The following is a 26,410-nucleotide window of genomic DNA, read 5'->3' as shown; positions in this document are numbered from 1 at the left end:
GCTATGATAAAGCAAACAGACAACATTTCTGGATGTTTTCTCCTTTGGGACATTTTGAGGGCTTTCACAGCATTTTCAAACCTGTTCAATTTCTGGATCTCACCTCTATTCCCCTCAGAAGTCCACCTATATATTCTTGGAATGTGTTTTCCTGTTGACAGGGAAAATTCATAGACTATCACCGGCCTTTTAAAGGCAAGAACCTACCTATGCAGAGTTGACTCAATCAATCACATTTAAGGAGCATCTACTGAATAACCACTGTACTGAGCGCTTGGCAGAAAAATCATTCTCTTGGCTGAAGATAAATAAATCAAGTGTATTGGGTATTTAGAAAATTGAAATCATGCTTTGTTCTCATTCATTCATTCAAACATATTTATTAAGTGCTTACTGTGTGCAGAGCACTGAACTAAGCACTTGGAAAGTACGAAAGAGCAGTAAGGAGAGATTTACTGCATCAGCCTTCTCTCTGATCTCCCATCCTCATGTCTCTCTCCACTTCAATCCATACTTCATGCTGCTGCCCGGATTATTTTTGTCCAGAAACGCTCTGGGCATATTACTCCCCTCCTCAAAAATCTCCAGTGGCTACCAATCAATCTGCGCATCAGGCAGAAACTCCTCACCCTGGGTTTCAAGGCTGTCCATCACCTCGCCCACTCCTACCTCACCTCCCTTCTCTCCTTCTTCAGCCCAGCCCGCACCCTCCGCTCCTCTGCCGCTAGTCTCCTCACCGTACCTCGTTCTCGCCTGTCCCGCCATCGACCCCCGGCCCACGTCATCCCCCGGGCCTGGAATGCCCCCAATCCCTCTGCCCATCTGCCAAACTCGCTCTCTTCCTCCCTTCAAAGCCCTGCTGAGAGCTCACCTCCTCCAAGAGGCCTTCCCAGACTGAGCCCCTTCCTTCCTCTCCCCCTCGTCCCCCTCTCCATCCCCCCATCTTACCTCCTTCCCTTCCCCACAGCACCTGTATATATGTATATATGTTTGTACATATTTATTACTCTATTTATTTATTTATTTTATTTGTACATATCTATTCTATTTATTTTATTTTGTTAGTATGTTTGGTTTTGTTCTCTGTCTCCCCCTTTTAGACTGTGAGCCCACTGTTGGGTAGGGACTGTCTATATATGTTGCTAATTTGTACTTCCCAAGCGCTTAGTACAGTGCTCTGCACATAGTAAGCGCTCAATAAATACGATTGATGATGATGATGATGATAAATTATGAGTATCTGGGGCAGGAAGAAGGAGAATTAAAGACCAGATCTCCTGGCCGCTCCTTGAACTCCCACCCCACCAACAGACTGAGGCCAGGAGACACTGATTCGGGTCAACCACTGCCCTTTTCCTGGTCCAGGGAGGAGATGATTCCAACTACCCACCAACTTGGGATCCTCCATCTGTGCACTCATCAGCCTCATTCCCTCTGAACCAGTTTAAGGAGGCCAGATCGAGCAGCCAAATGACAACGAGCAAGTGAATAGTATGATTCTCTTGTAGTTATCCCAGTGCTTAGCACATAGTAAGCACTTTAGAAATGCCACAATTATTAGTAAAACAAAAGCACGACATCCCCAAGGTGACAATCCCCTTTACAGCTTCAAAAACTGGTTCTCTAAATCTCAATGATCCCACTTCTCATCATCATCTTCATGGCATTTATTAAGCGCTTACTATGTGCAAAGCGCTGTCCTAAGCGCTGGGGAGGTTACAAGGTGATCAGGTTGTCCTACTGGGGGTGCTTGTGGCTCAGTGGAAAGAGCAAGGGCTGGGGAGCCAGAGGTCGTGGGTTCTAATCCCAGCTCCGCCACCTGTCAACTGTGTGACCTTGGGCAAATCACTTAACTTCTCTGGGCCTCAGTTCCCTCATCTGAAAAATGGGGATGAAGACTGTGAGCCCCACGGGGGACAACCTGATGACCTTGTATCTACCCCAGCGCTTAGAACAGTGCTTGGCACATAGTAAGCGCTTAACAAATACCAACATTATCATTACTATTAATCCCCAAAGAGAAGCAGCGTGGTGCAGTGGAAAGAGCTCAGGCTTTGGAATCAGAGGTCATGAGTTCAAATCCCTGCTCCACCAATTGTCAGCTGTGTGACTTTGGGCAAGTCACTTTACTTCTCTGGGTCTCAGTTACTGCATCTGTAAAATGGGGATTAAGACTGTGAGCCCCCACCAGGGGACAACCTGATCACCTTGTAACCTCACCAGTGCTTAGTACAGTGCTTTGCACATAGCGCTTAATAAATGCCATCATTATTATTATTATTATTATTATTATTTTACCAATGAGGTAACTGAGGCACAGAGAAGTTAAGTGATGCCCAAAGTCACACAGCTGACAAGTAGCAGAGTCAGGATTTGAACCCATGACCTCTGACTCCAAAGCCCACGCTCTTTCCACTGAGCCATGCTGCTTCTTTCCAGGGCTGTGCAGGTGGTAGTGTTCTCCAGCACTGTTTTAAGCGCTGGGGTAGATACAAGTTAATCGGGTAGGACCCATTCCCTGTCCCGCATGGGACTCACAGTCTAAGTAGGAGGGAGAGCCGGTGCTGAATCCCCACTTTACAGTTGAGGGAACTGAGGTACAGAGAAGTTAAGTGACTTACCCAAGGTCACACAGCAGCCAGGTGGAGGAGCGGCATTAGAACCCAGGTCCTCTGACTCCCAAGCCCACGCTCTTTCCGCTAGGCCGCACAGCTTCCACTGAACACAAGATGCACTTTGAAAAGAACAACCACTATGAGATTAAATAATTTATTACCGTTGCTAAGATGAACACATCTACTTGACAATTGAATGCAGAACTTTAAAAAAATAGTTTTAATACAGTATCAAAATTTACACAAGAGTTCTGTCAAAAGACCTGTGGTCCCTTGAGTGAGCTACTGCAAGTCTTCCTGCAGGCACAAAATCTTGTTTGGAAAGTCATCGTAGGATAGGAATACAACAATTTAAGTTTAAAGATAAAAACGGTTTCTTTGTCCCAAAAGAATATAAGATACGGCAAGCAATAGCCTTCAGTGGCATAATAGCATTTTTAAAGGAGAAAGTTTACAAAAGAAGATCGGTGTGAATCGGGACCGGATGAAGATAATTAATAAAGACGCTCACTGTAAATCTGTTAATGAACTCAAATGGTTTTTACAACACGGTATCATTAAAAAAAAAAAAAAGTGTACGGCAAACCCTTTACATTCCACTGCCCACAGTCGATTTAGCACAAAGTACAACAAGTCTACAGAAAACAGAGAACACCCGCTCTGACTCAAATCTTAGTAATTAAGAACAAACTCCAAACCTTGTTGCATTCCTATGTTTTTTCATCCTTAGCTACGGTACATACCTAGGCATTAGCACTTTGTCGCCGGTCTCTTGTGTCTTCATTGAGGAAGATCATTGCGTTGGGATCAACCCATCAGAACAGTTCCAATACACACAATGTTATACACATACCGCCCTATGCGGTTCCCCTCCCCACCAGTTAAACAAAACCCATCCAGAGCCACCTCCTGATCAAAGCTTACGCAAATCTGAACAAGAGTGCTTAGTTTGCCTCAGAATAATGGGCATGCTCTGAGTATCATGAAACAGTTCTTCTGAAGAAAGCTACAGTTGATGAATGCAGTGTAACCTCTAAGAGTCTCTACAGAGTTCACTTAAATAGACCAGCACGCCTCTAGAAACTAAGCTGTCAAAAATTGACATCCCATAGTCGGAGACGCTTCTGAAGAGAACTTGGGGTGGGTTCGAAAGCTTCAGTATTAAAGCCAGAAGGTCTTCGGGATCTTCTTGCCCTCTTGAGGGTGAGTTCTCCTCACAATAGGCCTTCCAGAAAGATCCCTCAAGATGAATGGAACCGACGTTCCTCTTTACCAGCTAGGAAGAAACTGGCTTTCATTTCTACAATTCAGAGGAATTTTTTTGCTACACTATTAACTGATAAAAAGTCATCATGGATTTCCATAGCACCTCAGATCCAAATACTTGAATGCTGAAAGGTTTGGGGAAACTTTAACCCCTTTAAATCTGCATGTTATCTAAGCACCAGTAACAAAGACCTTACAGACTGAAGTAGGAGCTACCAGGAGTTGATCGACTGATTGATTGATTCCTTCTCACTCTTGAGATCCCAGAAGGTCCATTCTATTCATTTTTCTGGTGGCAAACAGTTTATCCAGAGTTAGGCAGTCCTAAATCCCTGGAGCAGGGCTAGGTGACTTGCCAAACTTCTTCTGCTGCTCTGTCTTGGGCAGACTCTCCTCCTAATTACCCTCTTAGGAACCACAGGACTTGAAGTGTCCGCCTCCTCGGGCCAGAAAAATGGTAGCGCTGAGACTCCGAGAAGCCACGCTGGGCAGGTGGGGCATGGAGACGGGAGCGTTGGAGAGTTTAGGGCACACGGTGAGATGACATCTACAACCGCAGGAGTAGAACTGTAGTTTTCGGAGAGTCCTAACGCAGGACAGAGGGCATTCCATAGTCGATCCATAAGTCAGAGAAGTCAGTCTCCTCTCAGCCTCCCTGGGTAGTTCTAAACTCTTCACATCCAAAGGGAAACCACGGTCACATGGGTCCTTTGTACTGGTTTCCGGACAAATGTTGTCTAATTCCAGGACACGAACCTGCAGCATCTCCAAGTTTCCTCCATACAACCTAAAAGGAGGAACGGAAGAAACACGTCAGTCGCCGTCTGGAAAACAGAGACCTGGGCTGTGTGTTGCTTCAATCAGTCAGTCCCAGGGGAGAAAGGGTCAAGGACAGAGTTAAAAGGCACGGGAGAGGCTCAGGAAGAGGGAGACTGGAGGGAGGGAGGAGGAGATGGAGGAAACGGGGCAAAAGGCCCAAGCTACACCTGGGGGAAATGTTCAGGAGAAGCATTTGCATGGCTACACCATTGACTGTTTCAGAGAGGGGCTCATAGTAAGGCTCAACATTTGTGCAGGGATAATTTTGTTTAGCCATTCCAAGGCTTCGGACAGAGAATGTCTATATCAGAGGAGATTTCAGTGCTCTGATGTTCCTGAAAAAGTCTGAGGATTTGGAGTCAAGGTGCAGCTAAATCCTGTGGGAATAGGGATCCTCCCGCTTATACATAACAAAGGAAGCCCAGCATTAGCCCAAGGAAAGACGTCCAGCCAACCCCAGCTGCAATAAGCAAACAGGAATATTCCCTTCAAACAGCAAAATCCCCGACAGTGTGCAGGGAAAGGACAGACAGCCTAGACTAGTGGGAGAAAAAGTGTGGTTTACTGGAAAGAATATAGACTGTAAGCTTGTTATGGGCAGGAAATGTGTCTGCTAATGTATTGTACTACCCCAAGTGCTTAGTACAGTCTCTGTGCATAGTAAGGCACTCAATAAATACCATTTATTGACTGATAAATCAATAGTTCAGAAAAGCGAGACCTTCACTATAGTACAAACAAGGGTATGTAACCTCTTAGATTCTCTCTGCCACAAACTATGAGACCGTGTGGGACAGGGACTGTTCTGAGCTGTTCTGTAGTCACTCCAGCACTCAGCACAATGCTTGGCATAAAGAAAGCTCTTAATAAATATCATCACTCTATGGATCTGATGAAACCTAAGCAAAGTCTGGTTTGCTCTCAAGGCACTTGAATCAATCATAGCCCAAGCATTGCTGAGACTCTCCTGCTATTTAGACCTCATGGAATTATTTAAATTGCATTTGTTAAGTGCTTACTATGTGCCAGGAACTATACTAAGCGCTGGAGTAGATACAAACTAATCAGGTTAGCCACAGTCCCTGTCCCGCACAGGGCTCACAGTCTTAATCCCCATTTTGCAGATGAGGTAATTGAGGCACAGGAAAGTGAAGTGATTTGCCCAAGGTCTCACAGCCTACAAGCGGCAGTGTCGAGACTAGAACCCAGGTCCTACTGACTTCCAAGCCTGTGCTCTAGCCACTGTAGGACTGGGGATCCCATTTCATCATTCTTTTGGACTGTGAGCCCACTGTTGGGTAGGGACTGTCTCTATATGTTGCCAACTTGTACTTCCCAAGCGCTTAGTACAGTGCTCTGCACACAGTAAGCGCTCAATAAATATGATTGATGATGATGATGATCAGGCATTTTCCATCTAATCTGATCCGCACAGCCGTGCGGAACACGACACGAATATCAAATCAACGACTTGCTCCCTGGCTCTCCCCACACCAACTAAATGCCTTGTGTTAGAAGAACCTGGAGAAGCAGGGTGGCCTAGTAGAAAGAGCAAATCTATCCATCCATCATCATCAATCGTATTTATTGAGCGCTTACTGTTTGCAGAGCACTGTACTAAGCGCTTGGGAAGTACAAGTTGGCAACAAGTTGGCACAGGCCTGGGAATCAGAGGACCTGGGTTCTAATCCCAGCTCTGCCAATTGCTTGCTGTGTGATCTTGTGCAAGTCACTTAACTTCTCTGTGCCTCAGTTTCCTCAACTGTAAAATGGAGATTCAATACCTGTTGCCCCTCCTACTTAGATGATGAGCACCATGTGGGTCAGGGACTGTGTCCAACCTGATTAACTTCTACATACCTCAGTGCTTAGAATGGTGTTTGACACATAGTGAGCGCTTAACAAATATCTTAAAGAAAAAAGGTCCTGGACCAGATTAAGATTTTCTACTGAAACGGTCTCCTCAAAATGTCCACTTTCTCTATGCAGATAACCACCCCAGAATTCCTGCCCAACAAAACATCCAACAAGCAGGAGATATGTGATGTAGAGAAGCTGACCCTGGCTGAGCACATATCCTCCACGGGCACTTAAGCTGTTTGGAGAGTCAGTGGGTTACAGTTGAGAAGACACAGTCTTGAGCAAACCACAAACCAACACTGATCATCACTATTGGATTTGAAGGACGATTATTGTGTTCATAAAACTTCAACAGATCACATGGAAGAAGGAACAGGACAAGTGATTTAATTTTCATATAAAAGTTGAAGGCATCAAAAAAGGTTAAGAATTCATTAAGCAATAACTTTGCCTCAATGGAGATTCCACAAAGAATATAAAACTAAGCACCTGAAACTTTACATTCCACATTTTTCTCTGACTATAGCCTTCTCTGTCTTGCTAAGATCATGGTTAAATTCTTTACCATGTGGATAACTGATATTTTCCTGTGCTTCTAAGACCAGGATATGTGGGAAAATTTTCCTTGAAAACAGAATTAACTCTTTAGCTGTAAATGATAAACATCAAGGAACTTCCCACCTTGTCAAGGGGTGGGCTCCTGACAATTGGGAAACAGTGGGTGTGGGTGAATGCAGTGCAATCCTGGAAAAGTGAGCATTTTCCTGAAAACTTTAGGGCACATGTGGGACTCCCAAAACCAGAGTAAACTCTATATCTGACTCATGTCGAAGGAAATTTGGTAAACCGGGTTCATTGTCAGAATGGAATCGTGCAAGTTCTGGGATTGAGTGGGTGAATAATAATAATAATAATGATGGCATTTATTAAGTGCTTATTATGTGTAAAGCACTGTTCTAAGCGCTGGGGAGGTTACAAGGTGATCAAGTTGTCCCACTAGGGGCTCACAGTCTTAATCCCCCATTTTAGAGATGAGGTAACTGAGGGTCAGAGAAGTAAAGTGACTTGCCCAAAGTGTCACACAGCTGGCAATTGGCGGAGCTGGGATTTGGCGAAGCCGGGTTCAAATCCCAGCTCCACAGTTGTCAGAATAAATTAGATTGAACGTTTCTTGAGGGCAGGGATTGTTGACTTTTCCTTTGTCTCCCAAGCACTTGGTACAGTGTTCTACCTACAGTCAGTACTGTTACGGATACAAATAGAGGGCCAATCAGCCAAGTTATGTGCATATTTACAGAGCTTCCTGGAAGCTGCTTTGTGCCCTTCAAAAAGGTCATAGAACAGGACTCGAATTCATAACAGGGCTGCAAGGCTACAATGTCATTGGCAGTGCCCCTTTTGTTACTCTAGACTGTAAGTTCAATGGGCAGGGAATCTGTCTACTAATTCTGTTGTACTGTACTCTCCCAAACTCTTAGTTCAGTGCTCTGCACATAATAAGCACTCAAAATATATGACTGATTGGTGCTAGTATTGCTCTTTTAACACTTTGCAGGTTGAAGTGAACTTCTGCAAAGCAGAAAGAAGGCTACACGACAGAAAGTATGGTGTTTTCTCTCACTGTGCTAGTACAGTACAGTACTCTAAACACAGTAAGCGCTCAATAAATACGATTGAATGAATGAATGAATGAATTGTGCTGCAGTTCAAATATCTATTCTAGTTTTAGCTGAATAACCCTAAAATATGCAGTCTTACCCAATGATGCAGAAATCACACTCCTAAATGGTTTTACTGGGGAGCTCTCCAGACACGAACTGAAAAAAATCAAATTCTTCCAATTCTAATACTGGTTGTTTGAATAATCAATTAATCTTATTTATTGAGGAGTTACTATGTACAGAGCACTCTATTAAGCGCTTGGGAGAGTACAATATGTAAATAATACGCTAAAATTATTGGGACCTTCTTTATACTTTCAAAGAATTAGTTGTTCTTCAACTGGAGCCCTACTGAAAAAGCAGGGAATTGGTCTTCCCATTATGTGGCCCAGAAAAGCCCTACATGGGACAACCTGATCACCTTATAACCTCCCCACCACTGAGAACAGTGCTTTGCACATAGTCAGTGCTTAATAAATGCCATTATTATTATTATTATTATTATTATTATTATTATTGTTATTATAAATGCAAGCACACCACAGCTCTACCCTGGGAGGCTTCGGTCCTTTTCAGAGCATTTCTGAAAAAAAAAAATTAGGACCAAAACTATTTTTCTTTCCAAAGACTAAAGCAGCCATTAAACTGCCACCTTGAAGGAAGACTTTTCTTCCCTCTGTTAAGTGCCTTGCAGGGCACATCTATATTTTGTTTGTTTTTAATGAAAGGCCAAAGAGGCAAAAAACTCCCATGCACTGTTCATCTCTGTGCCCTGTTGTTAATAATTAGAGTCAGAGATATCGGCTATTTTATTACTAGGAACACAGACAGATTTTGTTTTTCTCACCACCTAACAACAGTTTCTTCCATACCTTAGGATGCCACAAGCAAACAAGGTTCCTTTCAGACAGATGCTTCAAATCTGGCTACTTAACACATACTTTAGAACAGGAAGCTTTCTCTAAACACAAAAACTCCATGCCTACGTCCAAACCAAACCTTAGGCGATTAAAAAAAAAAAAATTTCCCCAGCATAGTTCACAAGAGTTAGGTCTCAAAGTTCAGAAGATTGGTTCCAATATCCAAGGACGTAAGGTGACTCAGAACTTAGGAGAAACGTGCCTTCCATCTCCCTTGAATGGATTCCCTTACTTGCTGTAGACTATTGAAGTACCTAAATGGTTATGAAGGGACACTCCCATTGTCCCTGCAGAATTCCATGCCTTCCACAATCACAGCAGATGCTATTCCCATCCATGAGATGCTTGACCCTTTCCTGTATTTCCCTGCATTTTCCAAACCCTGAAATTTTCCATGCAAAACTTTTCTTTCAAAATCACATATCCTCCAAGAGATGTTTCCTAACTAAACCCTTATACTTATATTCGTACCCTTTAAGCACTTGATATTCATCCCACTCTCAGCCCCACAGCATTCAGTTATCTTATATCTACCCCAGTGCTTAGTACAGTCTTAGCACATAATATGTGCTCAATGGATACCTCAATTACCATTATTGTTAATATTATCTTTATTAATAATAGTTTGAAGGAAAAAGACTAGAAATCAAGCTTTGCAGGAAAGGCCTGTTCCACACTCAGGCACCTGCAGATCAAAGAATTGTATTCTTGTAGTATATTTTTAAAAAATGCTTTAAAGGTTAAAAGAACACTCTCCAGGAATTAATTAGAGATGCTAAATTGCCTCTGAAAGGTCTGGATTGAGAATGAATGGGAAAGAAAAAAAAATTGTCACTTTATGAGTTTGATACTGACTAAGCCTGCTGAAGTTGTATATCGATAAGAAAAGAGGAATATATATATATATATATCAACGGCTCGACAATTCTCATCATCACTGAGGCTCCCAAGTTGTTGACTGTGGATAAAAGACTGTGAGTTTATTGGTCCAGGAGGTGCAGGCTGAGGTGGGAAGGAAATGTGTTCAAATGAGCAGAGCGATGGCCTGTAGGCCAGGGACTGTGTAACAAAAGTGCAGCCTCTGAGAAATTCTGAACCAAAGTGCCCAGCACACCAGAGGTGGGAATCTTTGGACATCTAAGGCAGCACCACAAGGACATGCCACTAAGCACAGGAAAGGATGGAGGACAGTAGTACAAGAGGGTACCGATGTCTGTGTCCAAGACTTCTTTAGAGCCTGCTCAAATCTACTGCCAAATGACCTTGGCCAATTCACTTCACTTTTTTGTGTTTCAGTTACTTCAATTGTAAAATGGGGATGAAGACTGTGAAGCCCATATGGGACAGGGACTCTGTCCAACCTGATCAACTTGTATCAACCCCAGTGCTCAGAACAGTGCTTGGCACATAGTAAGTGCTTAACTAATATTATATTATATGTACATATTACATTATACATTGGTTGCTCTATTCTTTTGCCCTCCCTATGAGGGAAATCTCCTGGGAATAACCACTCCACTGGGGAAGGGGAATTGCCTTCTGACCGCTGACTCCTGGCCCTCGTGCCCTGCCAGCTTACAATGGCCTCTGGCTCCCTTCCACCCATAGCCAGCGAGTGAAGGATGCAGTCCATCACCCCTCGACCTAGCTCACAGGGAAGGCAGGTGGGCCTCATCTTCCTCCTTGGCACCACAACCTGAGCTGCCAGGCTCTGAGGGCCCAGACTTTGTCCTTGTTTTGATTGAATTGAGCCATTCACTGTTGAAGGATGTCTTCTATTTTTATAGCCTTATATTTAGAATATAGTCACTCAGAAATACGCCATTCCCAGGTCTCTAAAGAGCATAATGAGCTGCAAAAACATAGAGATCCCCAAATTTCCATAATGACATGCATAGGCCTTTGCACCTAAAACATGCACTCCTTAAACTGTGAGCCCCATGTGGAACAGGGATTGTTCAAGCTGTGCTTACAATCTATCTATCCCAGCGCTTAATATATAATAGTAAGCTCTTATTATTATCCTTATTATTATAAAAATAATGATAGTGATATTTATCATTATTATTATCCTGAAAAAAGCCCTAATTATGAGGATGTAGCTATAGGTACAAGGTTCAGGTTTCCTATAATGAGGAAAAACTATGATGTTCTTTCAAGTGATTCACATTCTTCAGAAGGTGCATGCTATGGGCTCTAAGTTATAGTAAATTCTCAAACCTGTGAGTTTCAGAATTTAAGAAGCTGTTAAGTTGCTATCCTTTCCATGGAAAAATGTCTTTGGTTTGTTAAAGGTAAAGCAAATAAAATTCCCAGCAATACTGAAGAGGTTCATACAAAGGCAATGCATGGACCACTACTTCCTTTCACGTCTCTTCTCCCTGACATAGATACAAACTCCTTTTCCATTATTCTTTTCAAATGACATGATTTCATGGAGCCCACATGGATGAATGATAAGCTATGTGAGTATCAGTCAGCTCTCAGTTTTCAGTGCTAATTGAAGTCATGGTAATCTACACAGATAAGTCAAAAAACTCTTCCAGAATCAAATTTTAGCCTGCCTCTTCACCAAAACTTTACACAGCATGGCCGACACAACCAATCACAGAGACAACTGTGGACCTTTCCACCCCCTGGAGAGTGAGAAAACAGGGAGAAAGGAAAAGAGGGAAGATCAAAAGATCAATTGTATTTATCGATTGCATACTCTATGCATAGCAGTATATTAAATGCTTGGAATTGTATATTAGCAAGTAGACATGATCTCTGCCCTCCTGGAGCTTAGACTCTAGCAGGGAGAGACAGATACTAAAATAAATTACACATATGGGAAGCAACAAAGCATATATGTACACAAGTGCTGTGGGTTGGGGGTGGGGTGAGTATCAGAGAGCTTTGGGAGATACTCATTAGTTCATTTTAGTTCATTCATTCATTCAATTTTACTTACTGAGAACTTACTGAGTGCAGAGCTCTGTACTAAGCCCTTGGGAGAGCACAATACAACAATAATACAGACGCAAGTACATAAGTGAGGTAGAAGGAGGGAGAATAGGATGGGAAGATGAGAGATTAGTAAGGGAAAGAGTGATCTGAAGATGGGGAGAGTAGTGGTCTGCCAGATATTAAGGGGAGGGAATTCCAGGTGGAAGGGAGGATGTGAATAAGAGATTGACTACAGTAAGGGAGAGGACAGCGACACCCAGAGAAACAGGTAAATTGAGGTTTCCACTGACCATCAAAAGGAGTAAAATCCCCATAAACACTGCTTAAGAGGACTGGTCTTATTTCCCTTCTGGCACCTGAACCAGAGGGGTAAGTGTACAAAGAAAGACTTACAAGTAAGAACAAAAATGGGTATTCAATATCAGGTTCTAGATTGGCTAATGAAGCCTATTGATTTCTGGGGCCTTTTCATGCCTGGACTGTAGGATCCCTATGGGCCGGGAATGTGTCTACCAACTCTGTTGTATTGTACTCTTCCAAGCGCTTAGTTATTACAGTGCTCTGCACACATAAGTGCTCAATAAATACCCTTGATTGATTTAATACACCAGGGTGATTTGCAGAATGGTATTTGCTTTGCACTTTGCACTAACGATGTGCCAAGCACATAGGCACTAGGGTATACAAGGTAGTCAAGTTGGACGTAGTCCCTGTTCTACATAGGGTTCACAGTCTTAACCCCATTTTACAGAAGAAGTAACTGAGGCACAGAGAAGTGACTTGCCCAAGGTCACACAGCAGACATGTGGCAGAGCTGGGATTTAGAACCCACATCCTCTGAATTCCAGGCCTGTGCTCTTCCCACTAGACCACACTGCTTTCTGGGTCAGGATCTGCCTCAACTTGCGATTCCCCTCTGCCAGCCCATACCAAGATGTCACAACTCAAATGACATTCTCCACCCCAGAGCGGGTGATGGAAATGATTTGTTCTTTATTGCCTTCACTGGAAGTACTGATTATGAAAGCCATATGGGTTCTAATTGTCCATTAGCGAACGCGCTAGATTAGGAAAATGAACCTATCCTTCACATAATCTGAAGAAAATAAAATTTATGAGGACTTGCGAGTCTCTGTTGCTTCAGCTCAATATGCTTTCCAGCTGTGAGGATCATCACCTGAGACTTTTCTCCGGACTATTTCTAGCATGAGAGAGTTCAGCTTTAGAATCAAGTAAAGGGAACCAAGCAACTACCCAGTGTATTTTAAGATCCTTCAAACCAAAATAGCACCCATATTTATTGTCTAACTAAACAAAGTTACTAGCCACACATAGTGGCTTGGCAATGTGAGGATGAGATGAAGCATTTTTATTTAAATTCTCTATATGCTGATATCTTAGTAAATGCTGTAGTTGTTCACTCTGACTTTAGTGTTTAAGTAAGGTAATGTTTTCCCCATTCCTTTGCCCTAATATTAGTCCATCTAAAACGCACAATTAAATACATAACTTAATAACTGGGTATTCCTACAATCTCTTTCTCCTGGTATATGGGGAATATCAGAATGCTGGGAGATATAAACGAAGCAGATTATGTTCACTGAAATCACATCTCCTCCAGGAAGTCTTCTCTAATTAAATTCTCTGCCTCCCAACTCCCAGGATGAATCCTCCACTTCCACACCAACTGTGCACTTGGCTACTTACAACCACCCACAACACTTTGAACATGTCAATTGGCATATTCTACCATCCAACTTGTACTTCCCAAGTGCTTAGTACAGTGCTCTGCACACAGTAAGCGCTCAATAAATATGACTGAATGAATGAATTTAAGCATTAATCCATATACAGTCCCATTTCTTGTTCTTCCTATCTATATATTATTTCAGTGTCTGACTCTTCCCACTAGATCAGAGCTTAGACTAGTGCTTGGCACATTAAAAGCACCTAACAAATGCCATCATCATTATCATTATAAGCTCTCACAGGGCAGGGACTGTGCCTCCCAACTTGATTATACTCTTCCAAGCACTTGGTACAGGATTCTGCACATAGTATGCGTCCAATAAATATTGATTGACTGATTTACTCTAGACTGTAAGGTCCTTGTGGGCAGGGAACATGTCCACCAACCCTACTTTATCATACACCCCTAAAAGCTTAGTACTGTGCTCATTTCTAGACTGTGAGCCCGTTGTTGGGTAGGGACCATCCCTATATGTTGCCAACATGTACTTCACAAGCGCTTAATACAGTGCTCTGCACACAGTAAGCGCTCAATAAATACGACAATGAATAACATAATACACAATAAATATGACTGACATTGATTGATTGATGGAATGCTGTAGAACACACATTCCCTTACCTGCAGTCAGTGAGAACAAACTGTACTATACTTTGCAAGTAAACACCTTCAAAAGGTTCTCTGGCTCCCAGTTGGGCACTATTCCAGGGGGTTTGGACCAAAGGTCGCAGATTTGGATTCTAGTTCTTAGGTCATAAACCAGCAGTTCCTAAAGGAATCCAGTCTGATAATCCACATGACAAGGACTTTGGGATCCTGTCCTTTACTGCTACTGGCTTTCACCTGAGGCGGGAGTGATGGGAATGGCCAGCCACTGCTTCAAGGAGCAGCAACCTAAGGCTTTGCTTCGGCTGGATTCTTCTTCACCCTGAACCCTCTCCCCCTCGTCCCCCTCTCCATCCCCCCCATCTTACCTCCTTCCCTTCCCCACAGCACCTGTATATATGTATATATGTTTGCACATATTTATTACTCTGTTTATTTTACTTGTACATATCTATTCTATTTATTTTATTTCGTTAGTATGTTTGGTTTTGTTCTCTTGTCTCCCCCTTTTAGACTGTGAGCCCACTGTTGGGTAGGGACTGTCTCTATATGTTGCCAACTTGTACTTCCCAAGCGCTTAGTACAGTGCTCTGCACACAGTAAGCGCTCAATAAATACGATTGATTGATTGATTGATTGATTGAAACACAACAACTTTTTCAAGCCACTAGGGGGCAGGGGAAGGCGGTGAAATGAATCATTTTGGAAGCCTTTATTCCACTAAAAGGCGGTGGGAACTGAGAAATGAAGAAAAGTGGGAGAATAAGAAAGGGAGGAGAGAAGATAAGGAGAATATAGGCAGAGGAGAGAGGGATTCTTACCCCGATTCCACAGTACTCATGTAAATATTCTTAAACTCTACCATTTCCCCTATCTATAACCCATTTTCATGTCTTTCTCCCCATGAAGACTGTAAGCTCATTGTAGGCAGGGATCACGTATACCAACTCTGTTGCATTGTACTTTTCCAAGAGCTTAATAACAGTGCTGTGCACGTCGAAAGTGCTCAATACCATTGATTGATTGATTAGGTGACAGAATCCCTGTCCTCAAGGGGTTAACAGTCTAGTGTGGGAGATAATAATAATAATGATGGCATTTATTAAGCGTTTACTATGTGCAAAGCACTGTTCTAAGCGCTGAGGACGTTACAAGGTGATCAGGTTGTCCCACAGGGGGCTCACAGTCTTCATCCCCATTTTACAGATGAGGTAACTGAGGCACAGAAAAGTTAAGTGACTTGCCCAAAGTCACACAGCTGACAATTGGCGGAGCCGGGATTTGAACCCATGACCTCTGACTCCAAAGCCCGCGCTGTTTTCCACTGAGCCACGCTGGAAATTTGAGAAGGAGATAGGCACAGAATGATTTACAGATGGAAAAGGTAAAACGGATATGGAGGAGAGTGGGAACTTGAACATTATGGAATGTAGAAGCACTTTATTCATTCAATCATTTATTGAGCGCTTACAGTCCTCTTCTGAAACAGCAACAGCAGTTCTGAAATGGGTTTAAGTTACCTTGATTAGACTATTTAACTAGACAAAGTGATTTCTATATAATTCCCTGAGGGTGAGTGAATGGAAAAAAAAAATAAAGAAAACTATGCTGCAGAAGTTGAAATTGTGAGACAGATAAATGCCCCCTAAATGGGGAGAATAAATAAAATTCTAGACTGTGAGCCCGTTGTTGGGTAGGGACCATCTCTATATGTTCCCAACTTGTACTTCTGACTTGTACTTCCCAAGCACTTAGTACAGTGCTCTGCACAAAGTAAGCGCTCAATAAATACGATTGAAGGAATGAATGAATAAAATGTATTTGTTGATCACTTATTGGGTGCTGAGCACTGTGCTAAGACCTTAGGAGAGTAAGTTATCAGAAACAGATTCATTTCCTACCCTCAAGGAGCTTACAATTGAATGGGGAAATGTATAATGTTTAAAACTAGAGGATGAAGGGGAATAGAGCAGAAAACAGCACAAGCACATCAAGAGGAAACAAATGACAGAAGAGACTATATAAACAGAAACTATAAAAATTCTAGACATATGTACCTGAGTGCTTAGAATAGGAATGAAAAGCACCAAGGGTGAATGTTGAGTTGAAACAACTGAGTTTGGTGAATTAATCAGGGAAAGAGGTTGAGGGGTTAAGGTGCCTTCCAAAAACTGTAAGAAAAGGGAAGCCACAGACAAAGCAAAGAGAGAACAAAGGAAAAAGAGTAACATCTTTGAAATGGCTAAGATGCCAAAGGAATGCTTTATGTTTCCCTTTAGCTAGAGGAAATAAAGGAAAGAAATTTGGACAATGAGGAAATAATGAGAATCTTTCGAACATAGCTATCGACAAAAAAGCAGGAAATGGAATTGTGGATGTTTTAAGTATGGGTGTCTTACTGTTTCAAGGGAATGATTTGTATTCTTTGAAAACCATTTTTTTTTATTTGGCAACACTGCAAATCAAGGAACATTATGGAAAGAAGGGAAAATGCTTCTGACCTCCAGAAAAGAGCAGAATGATACATGTAAATTACCTTTCCCATATGCCTGACATTAATACTAAATGCTTTTCGCATGGTTTACTAAACAGAAAATCTGAAGTTTTCTTAGGCTTAAACTACCTAGGTCAGAAAAGATGGATAGAAACTAGGCCCTGACATCGTGAGGCAGTGAAAAGGACCAAGGTCATTTTGACTGCCTGATAGGAGGAATCCAATCCTAAGCAGGAGGTGAACTGCTCCTAAGGAAGGTAGCCAAAAATGAGCTATTTCACTTAAGTTTGGCCAGCAGTAAACACATGCCTAATGCATTCCTACACTCTATACCCAAGAATCTAGGGCTACTGTAAGATCAGGCTGGTTGCCCCTCTAGGCTGTAAGCTCATTGTGGGCAGGGAAAGCGTCTCACATTGTACTCTCCCAACTGCTTAGTTCAGTGCTCTGCTCACAATAAGCGCTCAATACAACTGACTGGCTGACTTACTTGACCAGACTTGGATGGGAGATGGATGGGAGATGGCCTGCCTGTTCCCTCGAACTGAATCGGGAAAAACTGTGAATGTCTAAAAAGGACAAATGAGATGTGATCCCCTCCGGTACTCCACACACATCTGCCCCACCCTCAGCCCTCGTGGGACAAGAAGTGGATGCTGCCACTGAGGGAGGTAGGGCCAGCCTCCTCAGCAGACCCAACCACCCCAGGCAATGACCAAGATGGCACTGCCCACTGCAATGGGAACACCCACCAACTTCTAAGAGTGGAGTCTGGAACGGCTCAAGGGAAGGGACTAATGAACTCTTAACCAACCAAAAGCCAGGTCACAAGGAGCAGAAGGTAACAACTCAAAGGAATTTGGTTCACCGCCAACTAGACAATCAGTCCCTGTGTCATTGTATCAGCATTTGAGAAGGAAATAAAAATCCCCTGATTTCAGCAAGGAAACTGCCACGCCTGTTTCCTCAAGGCAAAAATGAGGGAGGAACTCACAACAGGTTACGTGATAGCAGTATGTTCAGAAGAGAATCTTTTAGAAGTATCTGCTAATTCAAGATGTAAAGAAATGATCCAGAAGTGATCTTGTCTATCTCTCGTTCTTGTCTATCTCATCACCCACACTCACTCACTCACTCACTCACAGTCACCCACATCCTGCCTCTGGCCTGGAAAACCCTCCCTCTTCATATCTGACAGATGATCACTCTTCCCACTTTCAAAGCCTTATTGAAAAAGAGGCCTTACCCAACTAAACCCTCATTTCCACTTCTTCTGCTCCCATATGCTTCACCCTTGTACTTGGATTTGTACCCTTTATTCACCCCTCCCTCAACCCCACAGCACTTAGGCACATATCCGTAATTTATTTATATTAATGTCTGTCTCTTCCACTAAACTGTAAGCTTGTTGTGGGCAAGGAATGTGTCTACCAACTCTGCTCTATTGTACTCTCCTGAGTACAGTGCTCTGCACGCAGTAAGTGCTCAATAAATACAACTGATTGATTGACTGAAACTAATGAGTTCCATAACCCAAAACTGCCTGGTCCATGGCAGAAAAATGGGGAATCAAATGGTCTCATCATGGGCTAGGGAAGGGTGAAGAACAGAAATTGTTGCAAAGCTCTTTGAACAATCAAGAATCCTTATCAAATGCTTTGTTATTATGAGGTTTCTCTTCCTCAATATCCAAAGCATTAAAAGCCACATCTTGCTCACACTAAACCACGACTCTTTGCCTTCTACACAGTTCATTAAGCCCAATTATTTAAGCAAGAAGATACATTTTTCAGAGCCAATCACGGTCCTCTATGAAATCTGCCTTAAAGGTGAAAAATTTATCTCCTGCTTTTCTATTTTTCCAGAAATATAAGGCAAAGAGTGAAAAGATGATGAATCAACAACCTGGTGGAAAGTCTTTCCATTCAAGGAAAAAAAACCCTATAAAATGTATAGCACCGAGTGATTTAATGTAGCTTATTTGAAAAAGACTTCATGAAAACTAATGTACTAATATTCAGACCCTGAATTCTCCTGAATTCCCTTCATTTCACACACTTTCTCCTATAACCGCTCATGAAATGGCTTGGTTTGCTAAAAGGGGAAAATGGAAGGCCCACTGATTTTCAACTTTCCAAGGTACTAAGGTTGGTTTCTTTGGCTATCTGCTCCTCTAGTCGTAGTATCCTACTGTTGTTTTTTGTTTTGTTTGTTTTCACTTTGTGTGTATTTGTCCTTGTCTTATGTTGCTTTAGTATTTTGTTGCTTCACCTCTCCTTATGTGACTGTCACCAGTTCCCTCTCCTCTCAGACTATGATGACAAAAGACCATGTCTGATTCCTCATATTTTCTCTCCCTGCTCTTAGTACAATGTTCTGCTGCTATTACTATCAATCGATGATATTGAGTGCTTACAGTGTGCAGAGCACTGTACTAATCACTTAGGAGAGTACAATACAACAGTTGGTAGATACATTCCATGCCCATAATGAGCTTATAGTCAGGCGAGACAGAAATTCATATTAAAAATACTATCAATCAATGGTATTTATTGAGCACTTAGTGCGGAACACTATACTAAGCGCTTAGGAGATCACAGAAAAACAAAGTTGGTAGACGAGTTCCCTGCCCATAGTCATCTTAAAGTCTAGAGGTCCACGTACTTCTGCTATGCTACTGCTTTGACTATTCCTACTATCTTTCTGACACATGGGAAAGAGAATGAAATTCTATTGTAGAACTGAATAGTAGTACTAATTAAAAATAATGATTATGGCACTTTGCTAAGTGCTTACTATGTGCCAGGCACTGTACGAAGATAAAAGCAAATTGGGTAGGATCCAGTCCCTGTCCCACGTGGAGCTCACCATCTCGTGATCTGTCCAATGTGTCTGCCACATCATTTTCAAGAATTGAAAGGAAGCCTGTCATTCGCTAGCTGCCTACTGATCTCTCTATGATAAGCAAGAGTAGCCAATATGTAAAAATTATAGTAAGTCGCCACCTAAGAAACTACCATTTTCACCTCAAAGGAAGCTTCAAAGAAAATGCAATTTTCCTACCCACTGGGTCCAAAAAGCAATTGTATACTTAGCATAAGGACTTATTCCTTTCCCGGCCAATGCAAGAGTTCTCTGAAAAGCCCTGAATGCAACAGTTTCATAATAATTGTGGCATTTGTTATGCCCTCACTATGTGCCAGACACTGTACTACATTCTGGAATGGGTACAAGCAAATCAGGTAGGACACAGGTTTGTCAGGAATGGGTTCCTTGTTCTGGTTTTTGACCTCACTAGTTCAATCAGAACCCAATCTTCAAACCTTCTTCTCCCACCAGCCCAGCCACAGTTATTATTATTTTTAGCATTATTATAGATCATTACTCATATGACTATTCTACCCGCCTTGCCTTGTTGTAAATATGTTTTATATTTGCTTTCCCCATTAGAATGTTAAGTCCATGTGGGTAAGGAATGGGTCACTATATTGTTCTGTACTTCCCAAGTGCCCAGTACAATGTGCGCATCATTGGGTACTCAGTAAATGCTAGTACTACTACTTACAGCTTTAACCCACTTTAATTTAACATTCAGCAGTTGCCTGGGTATCTAGAGGTCACCCAATCTCCCTACAGCTCCTGACCAATCATATTGTGGGATTTCCATCTCCCTCTCTCTCCGTCTCTTTCTCTTCTTCCATGAATATTCCACTTGTTTCCATGGCGGGTCAGTCTTGCCATCCGACACCCACACAGCAAACCCTGGCTTGAATCATTTTCCATAACCAAGAAGACGCAAACTGTCCTAGTTCCCGGCCAGATGACCCATGGCGACTCTAAGGATATGTCTGTAGCAGGAAGGATTTTCAGTGGGTTGCTCTTTATTTTCTTTCCATTTCATGTTTGACACGCTGACAGGGAGGGGTGTTTCTTTCTGAAACCCACCATTACTTTGGCATCGCTTTTCCTAAAAAGGGATCTCATCCGGAAATAAACAAAGGAACCAGACACTAGTTTTTCACACATCCACTCCCTCTCTTGGGGTCTAAAGAACCAATCTAGAGTGAAATGAGACACTGAGCAAAAACAGCAAGGAGTGTGTCAAACAAGGGCAGAATCGCTGACTCCTAATATAATGAGCAGCATGAACCGTGTGTCCAAAATACAAATCATAGCTGGAAAAGGCAGTAAAGTGTAAAAAAGTCAATATGGCCTCCAATTTGAACGTAGCAGGCTGATTTCTAACCGCAGAAGGTCAAATTCTGAATTAAATGTTCTAGCACCACTAATCTCTGAGTAGCAGAGAAAACTGTTCCCCAAGATATTCTGAGGAAGCCCCATTTCCACCCTATCACCTTTGTACCAAATGGGTCAGGTGAGAAAATCTCAAATTTATGGCTGTCGGCCTTACTCTGAAGCACAGCCAATATGCTGCTCTTTGGAAAGACCAAGTTGGAATCATTCATTTATATCTGTTCCAGCCCTTTTCCCACCTTCCACTACCCAAAGTATGGCCTACCTCGCCAGAGTCAAGAGCCGGGGCAAAGATCAATCAAAGGTATTAATTGAGCATTTCCTGTGTGCAAAGCACTATACTAAGCGCTTGGGAGAGTACAACACAACACAATTGGTAGATGCATTCCCTGCCCACCAAGAGATAACAGTCAACAGTCCAGAAATGGGCTGGAACAGCTATATGTAGTGCAATGGCCCCTCTCCTAGTTTATTTCTGATCATCAGTTACTGAATATTTTTTTTATCTGACCCTTACTGTAGCCCCACAGTTCTACCCACTGAATTCTTTCTCCAGCTTATTAGTGCAACCAAATTTCTGGATGTGTCAGTTCTTTCAGAAGTCTAGCCTGGGTCCTTCTGTCCTAGAGCTTTGTAAACTGGCTGATATAAGGTAATAGCATTTACTGAGCAAAAATTGGGTGCAATGTGTTGTACTAAACACTTGGGAAACACAAAAGAAAAAAGTGACCTTCCAAGTCCATAATCCCCATTATGGACATTTCTTCTTATTACCTATTTCTCTCTTCTAGAAGCATTGACCATTTATTACCATTATTCCTGAGCTCAATTCCCCCATGGTTTGTGAGTCAAGTTCAGTTCAACAGGGGAGACAAACTCAACAAATGGCCTCCTTATGAAAACATGGGTGTTCACTAGGTAACTTCCTTGAGGTCATGGATCATATCATATAATTGTATCCTATGTTCCCAACTGTTTAGTACAGTGCTCTGTACAGAGTATTCACTCGGTATATGCCACCTATTGATAGATGGGGGTCACCATGAAGTTTAGTTGACAATATCTTTAGCCCAATCAAATCTATATACCTGAATTGAATGTCTCAAACTATAGGAATATTGAGTTCAGGAACGAGTGAAGTAATAGAAATAGCAGTGGAGGAGAGGAGCTAAGAAGGGTCTAAAATGTGAGTTCCCACAGCTTCACACTTCTAATTAGTTTTAATGCAAAAAATGCTCCCATACAGAAAAAATGTAGATGACTCATTGACCAAAACCACAGAATGTGTACTTTAACCCAGGATTAGAGAAGCAGAGTGGCCAAGCATAAAGGACCTGAGTTCTAATCCTGACTCCACCACTGTCTCCTGTGTGACCTGGGGCAAGTCACTTCACTTCTCTGGACCTCAGTTTCCTCAACTGCAAAATGGGGATTAAGACTGTGAGCCCCAAGTGAGACAGGGACTGTGTCCACCCCAATTATCTTGTATCTACTCCATAGTAAGCACTTAAATGCCACAATTATTAGCATTATTACCATTATTACTATATGTGATTATTAATCACTTCTACTACAGAATATCTATTGCATCCATTTTCCATCATGTTGCTATAAAATGGCATCACATTTTCTGGGGTGCCTCTAAAAATGGTCTTCCTTATCAGTGAAGAACCAGCTTAAGAAGACTGCTTGTTTCAGCCTGAAAAATAATTCAGTGCTTGAAGTACCTTAAAGTTATTTGGAAAATTGAATGCAGGATTCCTTGTTCAGACATTGTTACGGTCTACTGCAGCAAAACACAATTAGGTCAATCTCCATGTCTCTCTGGATTTTTATAGCTGCTTCTGTTGCTGTTCCTTAGCGGTCTGACAAAATCTACACATACCTTTCTCCTATTTTCAGATTCTAAACTCCTGATGGGTGATAATGACTCCTAAATTCTCTGATGTTCCCTAAACATATTTGAAAGGGTCCAGGAAGCACCTATCTGGAATATTTAGTGGCTTCTCATAGCTACTTCTTCCTGCTCTGGCTTAAACAGAAGAAAAGGCAATTCCTGTATATTTAATGGTGGAAAAGCATCTCCAGTAGGTCTGCCTTTACTGAAATCTCATTGATTTGACTCATTTTTGAAAACTCATAGGTTCCCTCAACAGTGTATTGCCTTTTATATTCCAACAGACAGATCTGTATTTACCTCACAAGCTATCATAGCTTCTTTACGCTCCTCCAGCAACTCATGTTGTCATACTTTTGGACCTAGCTTCCTGTAGCTGATCTGACCTAAACATTGTGCCCATTTGGTGTATTTCTTTGTTTATACTCTGAGAAAATTGCACTAGATTTATCCAAGACAAGATGCATGACCTTTGAGCAGAAGTCAACTGACTTTGAAAAACACATTTTCTATGTCTGTAAGTTTTTCTGACATCTCACATCGTACAGTCTCCTAAAAAATTCCACTGTGGAAATTCATCATCTTCATCCTCCAATTTTGTCTCACTAGCATCGGTTCATCCCTTGGGTCACTGGCCATTAACCACAGATTCCTAATCAGCCCCTCTGATGGACTCATTTTAGCTTCCTCCATAAGGTAGAAAAAAGTTTTAAACCTTAACTACATGTTGGCACAAATTCTACTAAACAACACAAGGCCAAAAGATGTGACACAACTGTGTCAAGCTAATCATCCATTCCCCCGTAATATTTGCTCATCAACAGTGGCACAGGGTGTTTAGATGAAGCCAGTGATGACTGACCTCTTTGATTTTTAGCCTTATATTTTGTTCATCTAATTTGTAGGTGAAGACTATTCCACCACTCCAAAACTGCAGTTTCTTGGCCACTTTAAATTTCACTGGTAAGTTGAAGTGTTGGCTAGGGTGTCTTTCATAATTAGTTTAGTTTAATGCCTTCATTTGGAAATTAAAACCATTATTCTCCCATAATAGCTCAAATAGCATTCCCAAACATGTATTACATATCTTATTATCACCATGTACTCCAGTGGCATCTGTTCCCATTTCTTCTTGGAAGTTCACTTAAGAGCCATTCAGCTTTAAATTCTTCTGCTCCACATGGCACTTTGAGAGTCAGAAATCTAATGGTTTTGGCCTTCAAACACCTCACAGAAATTTAGCTCTCAAACTCTGCCAAACAATATCCTACAAGTTTCTTTCAACTGCTCCTGGTGCAATCCAAAATATGCAAAACAGTTCAGATAACCCATTTCCTAAGGAGAAAAAGTCAGAGTGCTTGATCTGACATTACTGCACCACACGATGTTTGTGGTGGTCTCCGGGCCAAGTTGAGTCACTAACAGCCTATTGGACTGGCTTCTTTCTAATAGATGACACCAAATGGCTACTCTGACCGGTCCAAATTATAATTTAATATAAGATTCAGTGTCATTGATGGAGACAATTTCCCTAGTTCCCATATCTTTGCGTTTAGGCAAACCATTGCAGTTTGTACCATGGCTTAAAAATTTTCTCCAACTTTAATTTCTAGGTTTTCTTTACAACATTCCTCAGCCCATGTGTTATTTTAGAACCTCTCCCTCATGGCTCATATGGTTCCTTTCCTATGCTTATATTCATCTACAGGCTTGTTGCTGATTTTTCTCCTTGTTCATTCACTTTTCATTTCCATATATCCTGCAAATTCTGAGGAAGCCCATCATCGGAGCAGTAGTCTGACTGTAGAAGCAGCGTGGCTCAGTGGAAAGAGCACAGGCTTTGGAGACAGAGGTCATGGGTTCAAATCCCAGCTCTGCCACTTGTCAGCTGTGTGACTTTGGGCAAATCACTTAACTTCTCTGGGCCTCAGTTACCTCATCTGTAAAATGGGGATTAAGACTGTGAGCCCCCCGTGGGGCAACCTGATCACCTTGTAACCTCTCCAGCACTTAGAACAGTGCTTTGCACATAGTAAGCGCTTAATAAATGCCATCATTATTATTATTCTTATTATCATCACAGAAGCAGCATGGTCTTGTGGAAAGAGCATGAGCCAGGGGTTCTAATCCCAGCTCTGCCACTTGCCTGTTGTGTGACCTTGGGAAAATCACTTCACTTTTCTGTGCCTCTGTTCCCTCATCTACAAAAGATCCAGCAGCAGCAGTGTTTCCTCTCCTTGGCCAATCAGTGTAGCTTGGTGGAAAGAGCACAGCTTGGGAGCTAGAGGACATGGGTTCTAATCCTGGCTCTGCCACTAGTCTGCTGCGTGACCTTGGGCAAGCCATTAAACTTCTCTGTGCCTCAGTTACCTCATCTGTAAAATGGGGATTAAGACTGTGAGCCCCACGTGGGACAACCTGATTACCTTGTATCTACCCCAGTGCTTAGAACAGTGTTTGGCACACAGTAAGCACTTAATAAATGCCATCATTATTATTATTTTTATTATTATTATCTAGCTAGCACACAATACAGTCCTCGTCATGTAGTAAGCGCTTCACCAATAACACAACTATATGCCCAATCCCTGCACACTGGTTACTCCTCAGGAGTATCGTGACCAGAATGGGTACCCAAATAGGCCCCACAACAGCCCTCTTTGCTAGGATCTCCTGGTTAAGGCACAAATCTGAGACTGCCATTTGCCTATGAGTTATTTTAGAAGTAACTCACATGATCAATCAATCAGTAGTACTTCTTGAGCACCAACTGAGTGCCGAGCACTTCACTAAACATTTGGGAGAGCACACTGCAATAGAGTTGGTAGGCCTGATCCCTACCCACAAGGAACTTACAGGGGGAGACAGATATTGAGACAAATTCCAGTTAAGGGAAATAGTAGAGTATAAGGAAATGTATCTACGTGCTGTGGGACTGGGGTGAGAATCCAAATGCTAAACGGAATCACAGTCAAGTGCATAAGTGATGCAGAAGGGAGGATGGAGAAAAGAGGGCTTAGTCTGGGAAGGCCTCTTGGGGAAGATGTTATTTTAGGAAGGTTAATAATAATAATAATAATGGCATTTGTTAAGCTCTTTGTATGTGCCAAACACTGTTCTAAGCACTGTGGTAGATACAAGGTCATCAGGATGTCCCACTTGGGGCTCACAGTCTTAATCCCCATTTTACAAATAAGGTAACTGAAGCACAGAGAAGTTAAGTGGCTTGTCCAAGGTCACACAGCAGACTAGTGGCAGAGCCGGGATTAGAACTCACGTCCTCTGACTCCCAAGCCCGTGCTCTTTCCACTAAACCACG

The 26,410-nt window shown here is 42.2% G+C and overlaps 1 protein-coding gene across 1 annotated transcript in view; it reads right to left on the bottom strand.

Moving 5' to 3' along the window:
* Nucleotides 1–2,755: 2,755 nt before the first annotated feature.
* The window catches only part of CCDC85A (coiled-coil domain containing 85A), a 112,287-nt gene continuing 88,632 nt past the window's right edge, over nt 2,756–26,410 (bottom strand). The window contains exon 6 of the mRNA XM_038751618.1: nt 2,756–4,668. Within this exon, the coding sequence (XP_038607546.1) occupies nt 4,579–4,668 (90 nt within the window). The 3' untranslated portion in view covers nt 2,756–4,578. The remainder of the gene's footprint in view (nt 4,669–26,410) is intronic.

Source organism: Tachyglossus aculeatus, chromosome 9, assembly GCF_015852505.1.
Source record: "Tachyglossus aculeatus isolate mTacAcu1 chromosome 9, mTacAcu1.pri, whole genome shotgun sequence".
Taxonomy (NCBI): domain Eukaryota; kingdom Metazoa; phylum Chordata; class Mammalia; order Monotremata; family Tachyglossidae; genus Tachyglossus; species Tachyglossus aculeatus.
Note: the sequence above shows the minus strand (reverse complement) of the source record. Positions and strands in the feature narration are given on the sequence as shown.